This window comes from Lonchura striata, chromosome 2 (genome assembly GCF_050655825.1).
Source record: "Lonchura striata isolate lonStrDom1 chromosome 2, ASM5065582v1, whole genome shotgun sequence".
In the NCBI taxonomy this organism is placed as follows: Eukaryota; Metazoa; Chordata; class Aves; order Passeriformes; family Estrildidae; genus Lonchura; species Lonchura striata.
This window is the reverse complement of record NC_140704.1, coordinates 135,507,833-135,527,534: the sequence shown is the minus strand read 5'-3', so window position 1 is coordinate 135,527,534 and position 19,702 is coordinate 135,507,833. Positions and strand designations below refer to the sequence as shown.

Below are 19,702 nucleotides of genomic sequence, written 5' to 3'. Positions count from 1 at the left end.
TCTCATTTTACATTGTATCAGAATATCTCAAGTTGGGAGGGACCCATAAAGATCACTGAGTGCAACTCCCTGCTCCCTGCAGGACTACCTAAGATTAAATCATATGGCTAAAAGCATTGTACAGGTGCATCCAGAACTCTGACAGGCTTAGTGCCATCATCACTTTCCTGTGAAGCTTGTTCCATTGACCAAACACCATCTCAGTGAAGAATGTTTAACTAATGTCCAATCTGAATGTTACATCCAAACCTTGGTGGGATGAGAAGTTTTTCCTGACCTGTCTCCATTCTATCTTGGAATTTCCTGTTGTGTCAAGATCATTGGCTATAAAATAACTTAAATAACAAAACAAGTTTTGTTTCAAATATACAAAGTATCACAGAACTAGCTCTTTGATGATGAGTTCCACATTGGTTTCCATGGGGCCAACCTTGTGAATAGCATTTCTAGGCATCAATAATATATAACAACATTCTGGAAAAAAAACAGTACAAAACCAGAAGTTTTCAAAATAAAATGAAGATAATTTTCATGACAGTTAGAAATGGAAATTTAAGAGTAAGATTTTTTCAGTTTATCACGTTACCTTCTTCCAGGATGGGTCTCAGCACAACAAATGGGATTTCTTGCAATGGTTCCATGTGTTTGTGTCCAGCACTCATAACCTTTATCTGGGGCAAGCAGACAACAAGTGTGCATGGCATACTGGCCTGCCCATGGTACCAGTTTCGCACAGTCCCAGGAATGTCACCTGACACAATAGTACTTGGAGAAGGCAGGCTGTCATTCGGAAGGAATACACAACAAGACTGCACTTCAAGCTGAAAAAACAAAGCAAAGAAAGATTCTCAGAAATAGATTATTTTCCCCCTCACTGTATTCATATTGGTACAAAATCTGAAGTTATTCATCCACCACAGTTGACTGAAAATAGTCTTCACTTCTGGTTGAATTAAGAGAAAAGATGATGCAAAATGCTGGGCAATAATATATGCTCGTAAATTATGATTATGGAAGGGGAGAAAGAAGAAGGATGTTTTTGCCATGTAAAGTCATCAGAAAGGTGTTGCCATGTAAAGTGAAAATACATATATCTACATTTCAACAGCTCTGTACAAGTGTAATTGAGTCAGAGACCATTCTGAATGAGAAATACCTCCACCTTTTGCCATTCATTAGCTTTTGTTAGCAATAGCTAAGTCTCTAGAACTAGCCAACATTTTATATGCTGTTACTTTCTATAAAGAACTGTTTCAGGGAAAATTCTGCCTTTGCTTAATAGGCAACATAATGAGTATGTACAAAAAAGGTAATAATTAGAAAAACTACGAAAACCACAAGTTTTAGAGGATAACTGAATTTTAAACAAATGGAGAGGTGTATACAGACCAAAGAGAAAGAGACAGTAATAAAGTTGACAAAGTTTTTACAGCTTTTATCCACTTTTCAATGCAAATCAGAAGCAGCATATATAGTTTCATAATAAATAACATTTTTTGTTCTTTATTTTCAATGCAGTTACCCTGGAACATGTCTGACTATTTTGCCATCTTCTTAGAACCTCCTAGAGAGGCTGAGCAAGCCCAAACCAAGAACTCAACTCATCACAACTTGTTAACTCAGAGGTGATGTAAGCTGTGGACTGTTTGTCTTCCTTGGCTATTACAAATAACATTCTGGCACCTGGAAATCAAAAGGCTCCAACAGCCTGCACACTTGAATGTTTTGTTAAGCAAATACAAGCTATGATTCGGGTCCTTGCTTGGAAAAACATATCATACAAATTGTTGGATAAGATATTATTTGTAGCTGTGATAAAAACATTTGTTTGCTGCAAACTTAGGTAACACTCCTCTTCGATTTGACATCATTAAAGACAGCACAGCTTAAAAGCAATAATCAAGATTTATACTTCATACTCCCCCCTAAAGGGTATTAGGCCTTCAAGGGCACAACAGTGATTTGTAATAGAGCTGGAATTCCACAGCACTGTAAGTACTTTGCCATCCTAGTGAGTGCACAGATATTCATCAGCATTTTTGTACCCTTTTGCTTAGACAAACTGACAAGAATTCACTGCAGAAAAATATAAGTAGAATTTTGCAAAAATAAATACATTGGTTCATTAAGTTTGTGTTTGTTTCTGGATTTAGAACTGTTTGAGTTGTAAAATGAAGCTAATTACATCTTTGATAAGTAGTTTATTGATCCAAGGTTGCAGAGTGTACTTTATTTATACTGAATGAAAATCTAGGGTGTATTGTTACAGATGTAACAGATTTGCATTTTTTTTTAATGGTAAATTAGTCTTCATGTCAATTTGCAAAGATTTTTACAGTGATATATTAGTTCTGGTCTAATAGTAATAGGTTGTAGGTCAAGTCATTGTTGGATAATGATAAATAGATGACAAAAGAACTTATGATCAGTATAACTTGTTTTATCCATGCATTTGCTGACTAAACAGTTTATAAAAAGTCACACATTCTTCATACACACACACACACACACACACATCTATGACGATTAACATCAAATGCTGCCTGGATATACAAACCATGTGGTAATAATAATCCAAAAATTACACCAATTTGAAGAGATACTATACTTCATCACATTGCCAGCAGCAAGATCTACAGGACATGTTTTACAAAGCACTCTCAAGAACAGATCTCAATACTCAGTAGGGTTTTTGCACTTCATTTACAGTTTAATACAGCTTTGTACTACAGAAAGGTTCTTCCGATCACATTTGGCTTGCTTTACTTTGCTATATCAATAATACTGAAGTAGAATCACAACAGTTTCACCCCTTTAAATTCCTGATGGATACTTCCTTTTAACATGAGCAGCTCTTTGTTAGTGATTTTCAAACAACTGAATGGGAGTTGGACCATGAATTTTGGTGGGCTTTAAATGGTATCATCAGGCCTCCATATGTGTGATGGATACATTTGGCCCCCTTAACCAGACCTGTAGTAGCTCAGTACAAGCTCCAAATAAGATAAAGGCCCGAGCTGTAGCTGGCTCAAGAACTCCAGGAAACCCACAAAGAGCAGAGTGACCCAACAAGCATCATCCCTGACCATGAGAATAACATTGTGTTTTTTGCAAGACTCAGTTATCAAGGAACAAAGAAAGCTGTGGGCACAAGCAGACTTGCACACCCTTCCCATTGCATGCAGTTTGACTACAAGCCAATGACAGCCTAAGTGAACTGCCTTTGAGCTCTCCCTGCCGGGCAGGATGGCTGCACAGCAGGGAGCTGGGACACCTTTCAAGGTTGTTCTGAGAGGCAGATGGGCCTTTCTACTAATAACACATCTCTGGATGAGTTCAATTCAAGATTTCCCTAAATTTGAAACTGGTCTGCACACCAGTGACTCTCCCCTTGAGCTGGGATGCCTCCCACTGTTTGGGATTCCTTATCTGAGACCAAGCGTTCCTTCTGTAATCCAAGGCAGAGAGATTCCTTAACTGCAATTGATCCTCAGTAAACTGCTGATAGCATGTTAAATCAATAGTAACAAAATCCACACAGGTAATTCCTTTAGACAGACTGTTGTCAAAGTCTAAGACTAAGACTGGACCAAAGCTCCATCGGGTGTTCAGAAAGGAAGGAGATCTCATGACTCAATAGAAGGACTTTGTACTCTTTGTATTTCTTCTCTTAGATATAAACTTCATAAACTGTTGATGTGTTAATCTATTAATGAGATATAATCTGTTAATATGTTCCAGATCAGATCCAGCTGCACCTAAGCCACATCAGAGATTTGGCAAGCAAGGAGGTCCAGTCTGAATTTCGTAACTCAGCATTTGAGCTCCCTTACCCTTTTCCATCTTTGGCCTCCATGTAAATAATGCCAGCTTTATTCCAATTCTATTTTCCTTTTTATGTTTCAACCATTAGTAAATGATAGAATGAACCTTACTATTGAACTTCACCAAGTTACACCTTTATGAATTCATATTAAAATCTCCTTTGCTAATGTCTTTGATGATGATTATTTAAGTTACTCTAAATCACTCATTCATGACAAATTGGTGCAGTTAGCAGGATCCTAAATCTGGATTTGCTAAAAATTAACAGCATGCAATACTACAGAATTGCTTACAGATATGGTTGGCTTACCTGTGTTTCATTTAAAATTTTTTATGATTAACAAATTTTGCAAAACATTACTGCAGGATTTCAGAGGCCAACACAATGAATGTATGGCAAAAGACCACATTTTAGAGCAAATTATGCAATGATTATAATCACACAAGAAATTACCAACTTGAATGCACAAGAGCCCAATAAGTGCAAAACTGAGTTGCACCTGTTGAACTTCTTGGAGGCAGATTCACAACTATCAACTTCAATGGAATTTGTGTACATTTAACTCACAGAATCTGGACATTTGCCTACTCACAAGTTCCAGTGAAGGAATGGAAGAGTGAACCTAAAATGATGGAATTATATAATGGGCAAAACTGAGAATGTGTACTACAGATTGCTTCACCAATCGGAACGTGTTTCAAAATATATGTAATCCAAATTCTTAAAATTAAACTACATCAATAGCATATATTAAAGCTATCATATAAATCTTTTTACACTTTTTAAATAACTGTTAAACTGTGTGCCTAAAATTGTGAATTTAATGTAAGATGTGACTGATTTATGTAACTGAATATAAATCTGCAGCAGTAAATCTTGCATTAATGTAAGGATCTGACAATCCAAGGGAAAGAAAATGAAGTAATCTGCCAGTAAGAAGTCCTCAAGCTGGGGGTCAGATCCTGTTCATGGAAACCATCTGGTTGGGACCCTCCAAGCCACACCAAACACAAATGATCTTTTAAAAAATATCCTATTCATTAATGCTTCGCAGCTGCACTGAGTGTTACTTCATTTTTCCATGGCAACATCCTTTCTGTTTCAAGGATCTGATTTCAGTTTTGGTAGCAACATGTTCATTTGCCAATACTGAACACATTCATGTGTTAAAGAGAACGAATTATTACATTCTTGAAACAGAATCACCCCCTATTTTCATTTCTATTATGTCAAGGCCTATACATGCTAAATAATGTACACTAATGATAAACCAATGAAGCAAGCAGTATTTCCCCTTCTTCTTCTAAAACATAAAGTTAAGCATAACACTATGCTCTACACTTTTACAAACATATAAGCCTCAAAATGTCCAATGACTCTTGCATGAAAAGGAAAGTATTAAGTTACTGGAGTATTTTTAATTCTTATTTTATAAAAAGGAATGTTGTTCACTAGAGAGAAGAGTGAAATAAATACTGCTGAAAAATTAGGTCTTCCTAACTGAGGGAAGGTGGGTTGGAGGGAAGAAAACAAAGTAAGTGACTGCCCAAAAGTGCTATGAAGAGGAAGAAGTTGTTCAAGTCATCACCTTCCATGATAGTGATAACATAAGATTCCCTTTCACAACCCACATTTTACAGCTACATAAATCAATTAGAGGCACTGAAGATTTTCTACAAGGTGACACTTGCATTAGCATGACTCTCCAGGGAAGTTGCCTCTCTCTGAATTAGTCATCAACCCTCATATGCTCTCAGCAGAAAGGTAATTTGTTTTTCTGGGTACAGAATATCATCTTGCAATGACTCTGCAGGCTGCAAAGAACCCCTGCTTACATATTTTGTGTGAGGGTTCTGGTGCACTAAGTATCATAAGACCATAGCCCAGCCTCCAACATCCAAATTTGTTCTACCATTTAGACCCTCTGCAGCTGAGCCAGACATGAAGTGTTTGTTATTATTTTAAAAGGCAGAACAAAAATTCTTGTTTTGAACATAGACAAAAGTAAAAATGTTATAGATGTAAAGCAGAACACATAAGTAAAAAAACTAAAAGAGCAGGCTACCTGTATCTATACGAAATGATCATAATAAGGATCTGATACATTTTCTTTGACCACTTAAAACAGTGTCATTGCTCTTCACAGTATTCCTGCTCTTTCCTAAGAAAAGGTTTTAAGCCTTTTAAAAGGTTTTATTCAGTTACCAAAAACAAAAATTTTTGTTGGTTTGTGGTAAGCAACCAACTTAAGAAATAATCCTATCTCATAATTGCCAAAAAACTGCTGAGAGCTGTAACTGCCAAATTACAAGTCACAGAATCTCTTCCTGCTCCCTGGATAATGAAACGGTTCAAAGAACAGGAACTCTTATCAAATCTGTCCTTCCCTTTCTTGCCTTTCAATGTTTCACTTTGTCAAAAATTTTTACAAGTTATATGCATAAAAGAAAATAAAATTTTCAGTAGTTTCAGGAAAAGGATTTATTTTTTTCAAATAAATTCAGGGATATTTAAAGGCATGTGACATACCTAAGTTTTATATGTAACAATTACATTCTTATGTAGCTGGCACTTGTTGCAACATTACTCATTAATTAATTTATTTTTAATACAGAGCCTTCATTGTTCTCAATGGAATTCAGCATTAACAGCCGATTAAAAATAATTGTGTTTATACTGCTTCACAATTTTAGCAACTATTAGTATAAAGAACATGTGAAAAATTAGTATTACCCTCCTACACAGGGTAACTGCCAAAAAGACTTCAAGGCTGCATATAAAATCCTACAACAACTAAATAATAACCAACTTTTTATAATTAAAGTCTTTTCACTTAAATACCACAACTCCAATGCATAAAACCTTCATGTAATATTCTATCAGAAGCAAGCCAGGGCTTGGGCTAAGCAAGTACCAGCTTTGGATCCAAAATAAACTTTCCAGTTACTCTGGTTCCAAACACATTTACTTACTCTAACTTCCATTAAAAGAATAATCCTTTGATGATTTTAAGTTATGAAGTTCAGTTTTATCTGACGACAACTACAGACTTTTCTGTTCTACAATCATGTAACTAAAAGATTCAGGAACATGAAAATTAGTGTTAGAAAAAAAACACAGAGTCTAAATTCTCCAGCATTTAACCAGCCAAATTATCCTAGAAATTTCCCTTTTTCATGCCAAATAATAATACAGAAAATCTGTAAGAACTTATCATTTAAATATAGTTATACATGTTTAATAAAATGTACATTATGTATAATAAAATAAATATAATGTACTTGAACTGCAATACAGAGTAGTCATACTCATCTTCTTACCCTCTACATACTGCCTTGCTCAAATTTCCCATTTGGGCAGGTATTGAAAGAAACAAGCTATATATATGGCATCTGTGTTGAAAACTGTATTTAAATAAATCAGATATAGGGACTACTAATAGTAATAAAAAGATCAGCAAACATATCTATAAATACTTCCTATTTCACAAGAAATAACTATTGCATATTTGTGTGGAAGCATGTTCTCAAACTTTCCTGCAGTGCCTCCTTGGAGTCTGTTGAATTGTTTCTCTGGTAACATGTAATAAACTTCTGGGAAGGTACTGGCAAATACCTTACAAAGTACAGTTGAAGTATAAGGATGAAACAAAGTGTGTCACCTACTGTATGAGTTCATAGGGATGTTTAATTTCAACCTAGGTAAAACTGAAAAATATTTCATAGCCATAATGATGAAAATAGAAACCAATAGTACTCTAAAAAAAAAATCTGTAAAAAGTAAATAAATCTAGAACCTCAAGCACCAGAGAAAGTACCCAATGAAAAGGATCCTCTAGCCAGTATGAGCCCCATTCTGTATGTTAGGTCAGAGCAGGAAGGTATTTAGGAATCACTCTTTGAGACACCCCCTGCCTATCCCTGTCATCAGTCTTCATCTCCACAGAAAGGAACACTACCTTTTTTTCCTATCTAGTAACACACAAACTTCATGGTTGGTATTTTACTCATTCCTCAAAACAAATTCAATTTGCTGGTTGCTCACAAAAACAGGTACCATGAAAAATGTAGGAGCAGAGTACTGCAGTCCTGATTCAGCTTTCCCCCTTTATAAAGGATCCAGCTCTACCTCATTGCTACATATTATGAGTTTTATTATGACTCAAACTGTAAGCCACATTTATATAGTCTCACTGTCCTAAGTTATCAACCAGACACATAACACAAATACACTGCTTCTTTCAAATAGATTACAAATTCTCTCATCTAGACATTTTAACCTACAGTGGTGAGAACATTAAGAAAGAAAGAAAACAAGCAAAAGACTCATGAAATAATGATGAAAGAGAAGGCTGAAAACTAAATAGATTTAATGGAAAGCATCTCCTCAACTTCACTATGTTCTGCAATCAGATGACATGTCTCAAGTTCTTGCTCAGGCAAAACCTAAACTTTTAAACTTCCTAAACTGTAAATTTTAAGTACTTTTTACATGAAAACGGAGTGACACAGACATATTCTGGGATGAGCCTATATATTATTAAATATATTTCTTGATAGGAAGAAGGAAAAAGCATTCAGCAATTACTTGCTGTAATAATGAAAAAAAAACTTCCCAGAAGATGTAATTAAGACCTTTTTTTGGCAGTTTTTTGTGGGTTTTTTTTTAAATAAAAAAAAATTGCTACTATATCCTGGCACACCATAAAATAATGATCTCATAGAATGAATGTATGGTTCAAGAGTACAGGTTATAACAATCTAAATTAGAATGATTGCTCAATAAGCACTTGATAAGTACTGGGAACAAGACAGTCGTAATTCTGGCACTTCTAAGCCAGTTGCTCCAGCAGTCTTAACTTTGGACTCCTAATATGGCATCTGTACTTCTACACAAAAACTCTGCTTTTGGTTTCTACTGCTCTAGATTGTAGCTGGTGATCAGCAGCTACAGTCTACAGCAGTATAAACTAAAATGCTTTAACCCCAGCCACCACCTCCTTGTCCTTCACGAAAAAGTAGCCAAGTAAGCTGCTGAGCCTTCACTGTGTAACAACAGCAATTGTATCATACACCTCAGGAAAGTATTTATCATACACACTTTCCTGAAATAGTTTTAGAAAAGAAAGCATTCTGCAAATCTAATTGCAGTGTTTATGATGCAAAAAAGTGTGACAAGCAATTTTTATTTATATAATTTTTGAAAGATCTTTCCGTTTAAATACAAAACAGTATTTCAAAACCTAGTATTTTAAAAACAAAGCATTCCTAGCTTAATTTACCCAAAATCTTACTTTATTTTTCATTCTTTCAGACTTTGAAATTACTGAAATAAGACAATAAAACTTGGGAGCTCCTTTAAAACCCTTCTAATAAAAAAGCACTAGGATGCATAAAAAGTATCATAAAGTTTGGAAACACATAGGGTTTTTTCACTTCCTTTTCATCTTACCTGAAGTGTAAGGCACTTAACTGCATTCCACACTATTCCAATAAATTCTTTCATTCTTTCCTCAGGACTTCTGCACTTTTCAGATGAGTTCAGCACAGTTTTCAGAGGGAGTGACAAAGGACGAGATTCTAATGCAAACAAAAAAAAGTCAGTTTCAAAAAGAATATCTAAGTAAATAATATACTTACTGATAGCAAAGAAAAACAATTTTGCATTCTGAAAAGTCTCTCTCTTACTGTGTATATCTCGCCATGCACATAATAATAATGTGTCTGTATTAGTTTTAAACTTGTCAATAGAACTGCACCAGTTAAGCCTCGTCAGAAATACAACACAATAAAACTAAATGTTCCAACTTCTTCAACATGAACTGTTAAGAAAATATTATGAAGAATGTTTGACTTAAACAAATTAAGAGAGTTTTCAAAGTGTGATAACCTATTTGATGATGCAATTGAAATCCAAAAGGTTTTCATATACATTGCTGCCGGTGTCATCTAAAGGTATCACCTTTCTAAAATTGTAAGAAATTACAGACTACATTAAATAACAGCCTTTAATTTGTTTTCTTTGGAAAAATCCCTTTAAAAATTGAGTATGCTTAAAAAAAAAAGGCATAAATATTATACTATGTTCTTACTTTGTCAAATTTTAAGGCAATAAAGCATTAAATATTTCAGCAAAATTCAATGTTTTCTAATTATAAGAGACATTTCCTTAAACTGTTAGTTATTTAATAAAATGAACATGAAAAGATTTTAGAAACCTCACATTAAATATAAGCACACTAGAACTTCAAAACAGGACTGTGAGTGGTGCATAGTTCCTGCTGACAAGTTTTACAGAATATCCTCCTCCTTGTGTTTTGGGATACCCATAGAACTATTGTCAGCTTATTTGACATTTCTAGTATTGGCCTACATGTTGTTGAGCTGACAAAACTGCAGGAACGAATTACAAAGACTTCATTACTTAAATTTAAACTAAATTGAAATCAGTGTGTGACAATTAATGTCTACCAATTTTACAGCTAGGAGAAATCTGTGGCATGAAAACTACAGAAAAATTCTTAAGACAAAATTATGCATCAATTGATCTAAAGAAAGCAAAAATATATGGTCCTTGATATGCATCACTAGTTCTTCAGTAATGCAATGAAACATGGGAGGATTTAAAACTGAAACACCTAAGAGGAGAATTTCTGCCAAAAGAATGCAATGTTAATGCCACTGGATTAATTAATCTGTGACATTTTCCCCATCAAAGCTAGAGTTCAGTAACATTATCAGAAAAAATCCCTCAATATATGGTATTTTTAATCATCTTAAAGAGAAATGTTCACTTCATTGAACTGATGGAGAATCCCAAGATTCAGAAAGAGAGGTAGGCAAAAGAGTGAAAGAGGATTTTTATGGCTGCAGGATAATTAGTCCTCTCAGAGATTCCTGGCTCCAATTATGGATATGGTAGAAAGACATGGAATGAAAACTGGATCATGAGAGTGTAATGTTTGTTGTCAGCTGTTCTGGAGAGACAAACATGTAAATTGTCCATCTGGAGAAGCAGCGTGCAATAGCTGTTTTATAACATCTCACATGGACAGCTTCATGCCATCGGGTATGTCCTCCATCCACATGATGAATGGATTCAGTTAAAACAAAGAGATTAGTCACAGAATAGCTGCTCTCCTTTAACTTATTACCCCACTTCAATTCACACCATCTTCTGTGCAGTCAGGCCCCACACTACACATTCACTACAAGGAAAGAATCAGGAACAGCTTGAGTACCAAGAAATATTAAAACAGGAGCCATTGAAGCAGAGAACTCTGGAACATAAGTGTGGGTAAGGGCGAGAACGGCACAGAGTCACTGTGAGACTCTGGGAATTTCACAGGAAGGATGCTTCAGATCAGGATGAGTTGATAAATACACGGCAAACCTACATATTCTACAATGCATTCAGCAGGTACCATCAACATCCTACATCACTTAACAAGTGCATCCCTCATGAGTGGAATTTAAAGCTAGATTTCATTCCAATCTCCCATATTTTATTTGCAGGAAAACAAACAGTGATAACTCTCTCTCAGTTAGCGGTAGCCAGCAACAACAATCTGTGAATTAAAAATAAGATTAGCTGACTGAAGTACCTCCTGTTTTTCTTCATTTATGTATAACTAAAATCTGCAAAATTCCAGGAATATCCATGATAAAAACCAGCTTTGCTATAATCACCCAAGTTCAACCAGGGGATCAAAAACAACAAAAAAAAAGGCTCAAAACCCAACAGACAGATAAAGATTCATTCAACCATAAACCATGGAAAACAGAAAAGGAATAAAAAGTATATTGGAGTAGAAAGAAAAAGCAAGCTAAGAAGTAACTCCTGAAAAGACTAAAGTAGTATTTTTTTCCTGTACTGTAAATCCCAGAATTTTGCCTGAAAGGATGCTGGGAAAGAAGCATCTTAATTCCCTGTCAGGCAAGGAGATCAGGAGATGACATTTGCTAAAACACTGTCAGGTGTGGCCACCATGTGTTTGGCTCATCTTTTAAGTAGGCATGCAGACTGGATCAGCCTCATCTGTCTCAGAATGAAGGTAATTTATGAAGATATTATGCTACTTAGCTACTACTGAACTGAAAACCTTGAAACATTTCCAGGCAATGCAATCAGTCTTGTATTCAATCCAGGTATCAGCAATAGCTAGATGGAAAATATGATTTGCATGAAACACTTCCAAATTGATGAGGGGACAAAAAAAAAAAAACCACCAACAAAGTGGGGACTGCTTCAGGTCATACCAGTTGAATTAGAAAAAAAAACAACCCAGTGTACAGGAACATAAAATGCTCCTATTCTTATCTTTTAGTCCCTTACTGTTTAACCGGTGCTTTTGCAAACATATAAACATATACACCACATCAATCACAGATAAGATGCTACACTTACAATTTCAGAACACACTGGTAATGAACAGACTTTAAAAAAACCAAAAAAAAACCAACCTACTCATCAAAGGAGCATTTTTCATAACTCATTTAACAATTTCTGGTTAAAGTACAGAGGGAGTTCCAAGTTCTGCAAAATTAATCATTAATTTAGTGAGCAGCAGCTCACTAAAATGATGCAGAGAAGCTCAAACCTGCATTTATCAATGTTTTTTGAACCATCAGTGACCTTCAGAAATATTTCACTAATATTCACATTGTATTTTTGAGGTGTCATAATTGAGGTGTCACTCACATTCCTGGATGAATGATACTTAAATTATTCATTTTCTAAGACTAGATTATGTTAATTACTTTTTGAAGTTTACATTCTCCGTCAGAATGTTTGAGAATGAAAGCAGTACCTAAATGACAGCAGGAAGTCCTTTTAAGCTTATAAAAATATGTGATATATTTACCAGCATACTGATTAGTCTTTGCATATATAATTTCTTTACTAGCCTTCAAGCATTTTTGCATTCAGCTTTATTAATAATGCAGATAATACATTACTTTCATCAAGATAACAACTGAGCAACACAGTCCCTGACAACTCATGAGAGTGAGTCTCTTATATGCAGGGAAATGACAGCAGAGGTGCAGTGACTTAATTTGTGTGCTCACCCAACAAGTTAACAGCAGAGTAAGTGTTAAAACAGAGACTTTTAACATATGTCAATAAACAAAGACAAATGTGATATTAATGTTGTGCAACAAGAAAGGATCTTTCTGTGTCAAAGTGTATGTTGGCTAGGGAATGCCTATGGTCAGCATTTTCTCCCACCAAATTCCTAATGATTGCTGCACTACTTCTGGCAAAAAATACCTATTTAGTTCTGGGAACAAAAATAAAAGAGGACTGATGCTTTTGTGCAAATCAAAACCAGCCACTCACAGGCCAAACAGAGCTACTAGATTAGTAATTACAAAAATGTGATATTTTTGTGTTCATATCTAAAGTCCAAACCTGAATTTATCTTAGTATCACTTTCCATTCCAAATACAATTTATACTATGAAGTAAGAATTTCAGCTTTTGGATCTGAAGTAATTTCTGATAAATGTGGAATTCTGCCTAGTACTCTGCTTTTTTTAAAAATACACATAAAGTTCCTTAGTCTTATAAATATAATCTGAAAACAAAAAATCATTTGTTCTCTCTCAACACTGAATTTCTTCATACAGAAAAAGTGTTTGATAAACTACATTGGCTTTGAGTTACTAATGTCTCTGAAATTCACACAGTGAACTGAAGAAATCATGTCACCATGACAAAAATGTTAAACATTTTACTAGCTGACAAAACTCAGAAAAATTCATTTTTTATATAGATATTTGACTGTCCAGACATTTAAAACTTTCTATAAATCACCTGTGCCTGGACACCTTCCTTTGAAATAATACAAGAACTAAAGCCCAGTTATAAAAATCTTAGTATTTTCAGGCACCCTCAGTAAATGTGCATCAGATTTAAATTCCTGATTTTTTTATTCCTTCAAGTATTTTACTTAACCTATTTAGCATCTATTTAATTTCATTCATCTTCCCAAATTAATCATCAGTCATACATTTCATAGTAGGCATGAATAAACGATAATCATTCAGTTCATTGAGCAGAAATAGTGACCTACTAATTCAAATACTTCAGATAATCCATTGATTTCTCACCAGCCAGACTTCTCTCACATTTGCCAGGTTTTTGCATTCCAACAGCTCATTTTAGCTGGAATCTAACTATGCATTCTAGTCAGACTTTAAGAAAAACAAAAATCAGTAACTGCATCCAGTTTTCTTAAGTACAGGTCCTATTCTGCTACACTGGAACTTTTCAGTAGAAACTTTATTAACTTAAAACTTCAAATAAAAATATCAGTTTATCTGGTATCAGCTGTTCCAAATAAAATATAGATGTGTTTAAACTTAAAGACTTGTCCTTTCTTCAGTTTTATGTAGAAGTATTTAATAGTGGTTCAGAAATATCTCATGTATACTTTGAAGGAATTTTAAGAATTCCTTCTGTAAAGCTTTCAAAATTCCCATAAACACCAAGAAATTCCAGTTACAGTAAATATCTAACAAGCAATGCAAGTTTTATTATATCCACACTATCAAATGTTAAGAAGTGATTGAAAGAAAAGATGGGGAATCTTTCTTTGCCTGGTTTCCTATGGAAAAAAGGCTTATGTAAGCCTATATTCTCTGCATATGCATGCAATTCATGTGCCTGTCTTGTAACTCCTTAGGTATTTGCTGGTTAAATTCAAAAGGGTAAATATTTCAAAGATACTATGCTTCAACAAGTTCTGGGAAAATAAGTAAGCAGGGTAAACCAGCAAGAAATTGGCAAAGGAGCTCTGTCCTTATCAGAATTCAGGGGATTTATACAGAAGAGAAAACATAAAGTCTATCTAAGACAAGAGTTCTCAGTTTTCTATTTATGATACTATTCTCCATCTACTTGAAATACAAACAATAAACTAGAGGTAATAGCATTTTTAAAGCTTTCAAACTCTTTATTTCTCTATAAGAACATAAATCCAAAGAAAAAGTATCAGCGTTTCAAAACACAAGAGATTTTTCTAAAATGCAATGCTTTTAAATCCTTTATTTCTCTCCATATGCACATACCCCTACGCAACACACCTACACTTCCTGCAGAATGAAACAAGGCTGAATTCTCTTCTCAGCTTTGAACTCGGAGCTGATACTGAATTTGTGGAGGAACAAAAGACCAGTTTGCTGTCTGAAGTGCAGACCTGGTCTATGAAAAATGTTGCCCCAAACCCACCACTGTTTAATTCTCTTTTGCAAATGCTCTTCCAATCAGTCCACCAGACAATGAAACGGAAAAGCCAGGTGCTACACATAGCAAGGAAAACCATCTGCCTGCTTTTGCAGGCCTGATGTACACTTGTGACAGGGCTGAAATGCAATCACCACCTGTACCATGAGCAAACAACTCACTGTTGCATACCAGGGATCAGCAAAATTTTGTCTTACAAGTGTATGTTCAGTTATGGGACAAAAGCATTCAGTTTTCATCTGCTTTCATAACAGGTTATGGAGCTTACTCCAACCAGAAAGTTCATGTCTTCTTGGAAGATACATTAAATTCCATTTACCTAAACCTTCTCTTGACTATAAAAAAAAAAGACAACTTTCAGGATTCTAAGTGACAAAAAATTAATAATCTTTTCAGCCTCTCCAAAGTAGCTTCTTTCATTAAAGGCCCCCTTCATACTAAGAGCATGTGTAAGGCTACTTTCCCACTGCTACTGAAAAATTAGATGCCATAGTCATTGGATTATACCTCATAAGCCAGTGTTAAATTTATGTCTGTGATATCATGGTTACTTCCAAACTGATAAATGTCAGATTGTGGTAGATGCTAGTGAAATTATATTTAACTGTCATGGCTATAAAAAAGACCTCACCAGGGGGCAGTAAAAAATCCAAACCACAAAACCCCCATACCCAATTTCATCTTTGATCATGGAAAATGCTACATTTTCCAAACACAGTGAAAATAATTATAATAATTTTATAAATATGAAAGTAAATTACAGATTATTACCATAATGAACAAGCACACATCTTGAATGTGTGAAAACATACACTTGGCCTTAAGTCATTATTCAATAGTGTGCCCAAGACATCTTTCAAAGATTGTCCTGTTCATCTACTGCAGTCCATTCTGTCTTCTTGCATAAGTATGTTACACGTATTACAGAATTACACACAAATACAGCAATCATTTTGCCTTTATCCTGACATGAGAGCTCTGCCTCTATGCACTGCTACAGGTCTGTGAATCACTGAACAAACATAGAACTGCTGAACTGCTGAGAATGGGAGAACTGGGTGGACAGAAAAACAGATGTAACCTTTTCTTTTCCATATTCTTTATCCCCTTGCTTGTTCACAGCCAGATCATATCAGAGTTAAACCATATATTCTATTATCTTATTCTGGGTGTGAAGCCTCTGTTAAGGAGATTTATAAATACCTACAATTTGGGACTTCAGAGACAGATACCATATAGATAGTAGGTTTGCTCTTTTCCCATGCTTCATTTTTGGCAAGCCATTAACTAATAAACTGAACCCAATGTTTGAAATAATTTTACACCTGCATTGTGTGATTACAAGCTCCATTGATTTAGTACATAGGGTAGGTTCATGGCAGTTCTCAAGGTATTGACTGCTGAGATCATGAGAGTCTTGAAAAGAATTAATTCAAAAACACCACCTGAAAAGCATGATTTTAAGATAAAATCGCTTTTAACATGCAAAGGCCATGCTTATCAGTGTAAGATCTCAGTTTTCTTACAACTTAGAACATGTGTTCTAAGCCTTGATGATGAATAAAAATGAGGTATACAAGGCTGACTGCCTCTTTACCTAGAATGCTTTTGTAGAATTGGGAACATTAGACATCCAGATCAATAGTCAGTGTGGTATTCCTGCTGTAAAAAGGTGACAGAAATAATGAAAGAAAATTCAAACAGAAAGTAGGTGTAATTAAAAGAGAGGAAATAAAGTGAAAGATGGTGGGAGTGAGGGACCCAGAAAAATTAGAAAGAAGAATCACAGGCACTCTGTTTTTAGTTTAATAAATTATGGTCACTCATTCATCATATTCCAACACATCATGCTGCTGTAAAAAAACAAATTTTCAAAGAAAGAATACATTGAAACTTCTCTGAGAATGAGATTTCACCTTTCAAATTTGCATCCATCCAACCTATTCTAACCTCTCTAACTGGTGGCTTTGTAATCAGAGACCTTTTATTTTGGTGGCACAAAATATGTGTTAGCTTATGTGTGTTAGTCTACTGTCCCCTGAATTTTCCAGTACAATGCCAGTTTTCACAAACCTGGCTTGAGAAAACTCTAAAGGAAAAGATTCCAACATCACATGAAATTTCAGGAGACTATACACAGAACAAGCTTGCACAGCACTGCAGCAGGACATGGCTCTTTTTAAATAAGGGAAATCTGTGTGGTCCACTGAAGCAGACATAGAGCATCTCTTCAGTCAACTTTATTACTATACAAGGCATTTGCTCTTAGACATTAATTTTGTATTTTTACTCACACTTTTTGCACATAAATACCAAATATTTAAGCTATATTATACCAATCATTTTATCTCCAGAGTAGAACAAATACATAAACATTGTAAAATACAAGTGTTATTATTTAGGCTGGGGTTAATTTTCTTCACAGTAGCTGACATGGGGCTGTGGTTTGACTTTGTGCTGAACAGGGTTGATAATATAGAGATATTTTTGCTGTTGCTGAGCAGGGCTTGCACAGAGCCAAGGCCTTTTCTGCTTCTCCAACTGCCACCCAGGTGAGGAAGTTGGGGGTGCATGTGAGGTTGGGAGGAGACAGAGCCAGGACAGGTGACCCAAGCTGAGCAAAGGGATATTCCAGACCATGTGGCATCCTGCTCAGTAAATAAAGTTGGGAGAAGCAGGAAGAGGGGACGTGTGGAGTGATGGAGTTCATCTTCCCAGGTAACTGTTGCACCTGATGGGGCCCTGCTCTCCTGGAGATGGCTGAACACCTCCCTCCCTGCCCATGGAAAACAGTGAATTAATTCCTTGTTTTGCTTTGCCTGCATGTGTGACTTTTGGTTTTCCTATATAATGCTCTTTATTTCAACCCATGTGTTTTCCAGCTTTTACCCTTCCAAGTCTCTCCACCATCCTATTACTGGGGAAGTGAGTGACTGGCTGCTTTGCTGGGGCTAAACCATGACAACAGGCTGTCCTTAAACCCAGTAGTGTCAGGCACACTGCCTCTTAAAAATAAACCCAGTAGACCCTCTGATATGTATTTGTAGCTTCATTTGGAAAAAATAGTAGTATTTTTTAACAATTTTAACAGTTGAAAATTAATGAAAACAAATTCAACAGTCTCCTCTTTAGAAGACTGACTCTAATTCAAAAAAGAAAATTCTTCATCAGTGTTATCTCTTGAGAGAATTAGCACCGTCACTTCTCATTTCATGATATCGAACTCCATGCTGCAAAATTGTTTACAGAGAAGCCAAATATCTCCTGAATTTCAAAAATTCCTCAGCATCTAGATTAAACTTATTGAATAAACTGAATGACTAAAGCAAGTGGCAGACAATAAATGGAATCTACAAATGAACTTTCCATTTTTGCAGCAATGTGTAACTGAAAACAAATCTTGATATTGACTTCAAACTAAAAAGGTGAAAGAAGCGGAGATGCACAGAAACCCCACTTTTGCTTTTATGACTTTTTCTATACTTTATAAATTCCACTTCATTATTTCTCACACACACAAAATGCCCCAAAAAAGCAAAACTGGCATCCATGGCATTTCTAGACTTTGAACAATAATATTTTCTTTTAGTAGAATATTCTGGTATGATCAGAAAAGATAATACTCGAAGTGAAGAATAACAAACACAGAAGAACTAAAAGGGCTCCTATGCTGAGCAGGTACTAGACTGGGACACCAGTTTTCAAAAATCTAAATACAAACCAATTTCTGCAAACTACATGCCTACTTTCTATAAGCTGGTTAAATAAATTTTAAAAAACTAATCTAGAATCTATTCATGCAAATAGCTGGATTTGAATGTCAAATATTCAAAATAATGAAAGTTTTTCAAGTGATATAGACCTTTATGCTTTGCAGGCACAAGGTAGAATTAACACAGAGAAGAAACAAATCATACTATTTATGATACTGATAAAGCAGAACAGATGACAAATACAATTAGATGAAGAAAATGCTTGGTACAGTCATTTCATCACAGGCAAAAATAAAGGAAATGCATAACTGAATTGTAAAATTAAATGGATAAATGGTAAAAATTAAGGATATTTACAAGTTAAATGGAAGTCCTCAAAATTAATCTGCTGTCTTACTACCAGTGATAACATGACAACTCACTACTATTCAGCAAACGTATTTTCTGGGTTAGCCCCTTTTAAACACAGAATAGCATTTAACTACCATTAATGAACAACACTGTAATTTTAGTTTTAGCAGACAACATCTTGAAGTGCTTCATGATAATATGGAAATATACACCAATGCAAAGGAAAAGAGAATTTGTTCAGTGTATTTCAGAAGGATGACTAAAAGTCTCAGCTGGATAGTATTTTTTTTTTTGAATGATCACCTACTTTACTTCTTGCAGACAGTATAAATACACTACAAATTCCAAGAAAACCATATTATCTTGATCAGTGGTAATGAACTTTCACTGTAGACTCTTAAGTGGTCAGAAAATACTCCTAAAATAAATAATTTCTTGAACTCCATAAGCAGAAGTGCCAAAATATGCACTTTCTATGGGTTAGTGATTTTGAAAACAGTAAGTTTTAACTGTTTATGCACAAATCTTGACTTCCACAGATGCCAGATTTTAAGCAATGTAAACAG

At 35.0% G+C, this 19,702-nt stretch overlaps 1 protein-coding gene across 8 annotated transcripts in view; it reads right to left on the bottom strand.

Annotated features, from left to right (window-relative positions):
- Positions 1-19,702, bottom strand: part of VPS13B (vacuolar protein sorting 13 homolog B) — a 434,872-nt gene that overhangs the window by 203,960 nt on the left and 211,210 nt on the right. For all 8 annotated transcript variants that reach the window (XM_021529420.3, XM_085573894.1, XM_021529419.3 and 5 more), the window contains exons 22-23: positions 9,278-9,405; positions 587-821 (exon numbers count right to left, since the gene is read on the bottom strand). In XM_021529420.3, the coding sequence (XP_021385095.3) occupies positions 587-821; positions 9,278-9,405 (363 nt within the window). The remainder of the gene's footprint in view (positions 1-586; positions 822-9,277; positions 9,406-19,702) is intronic.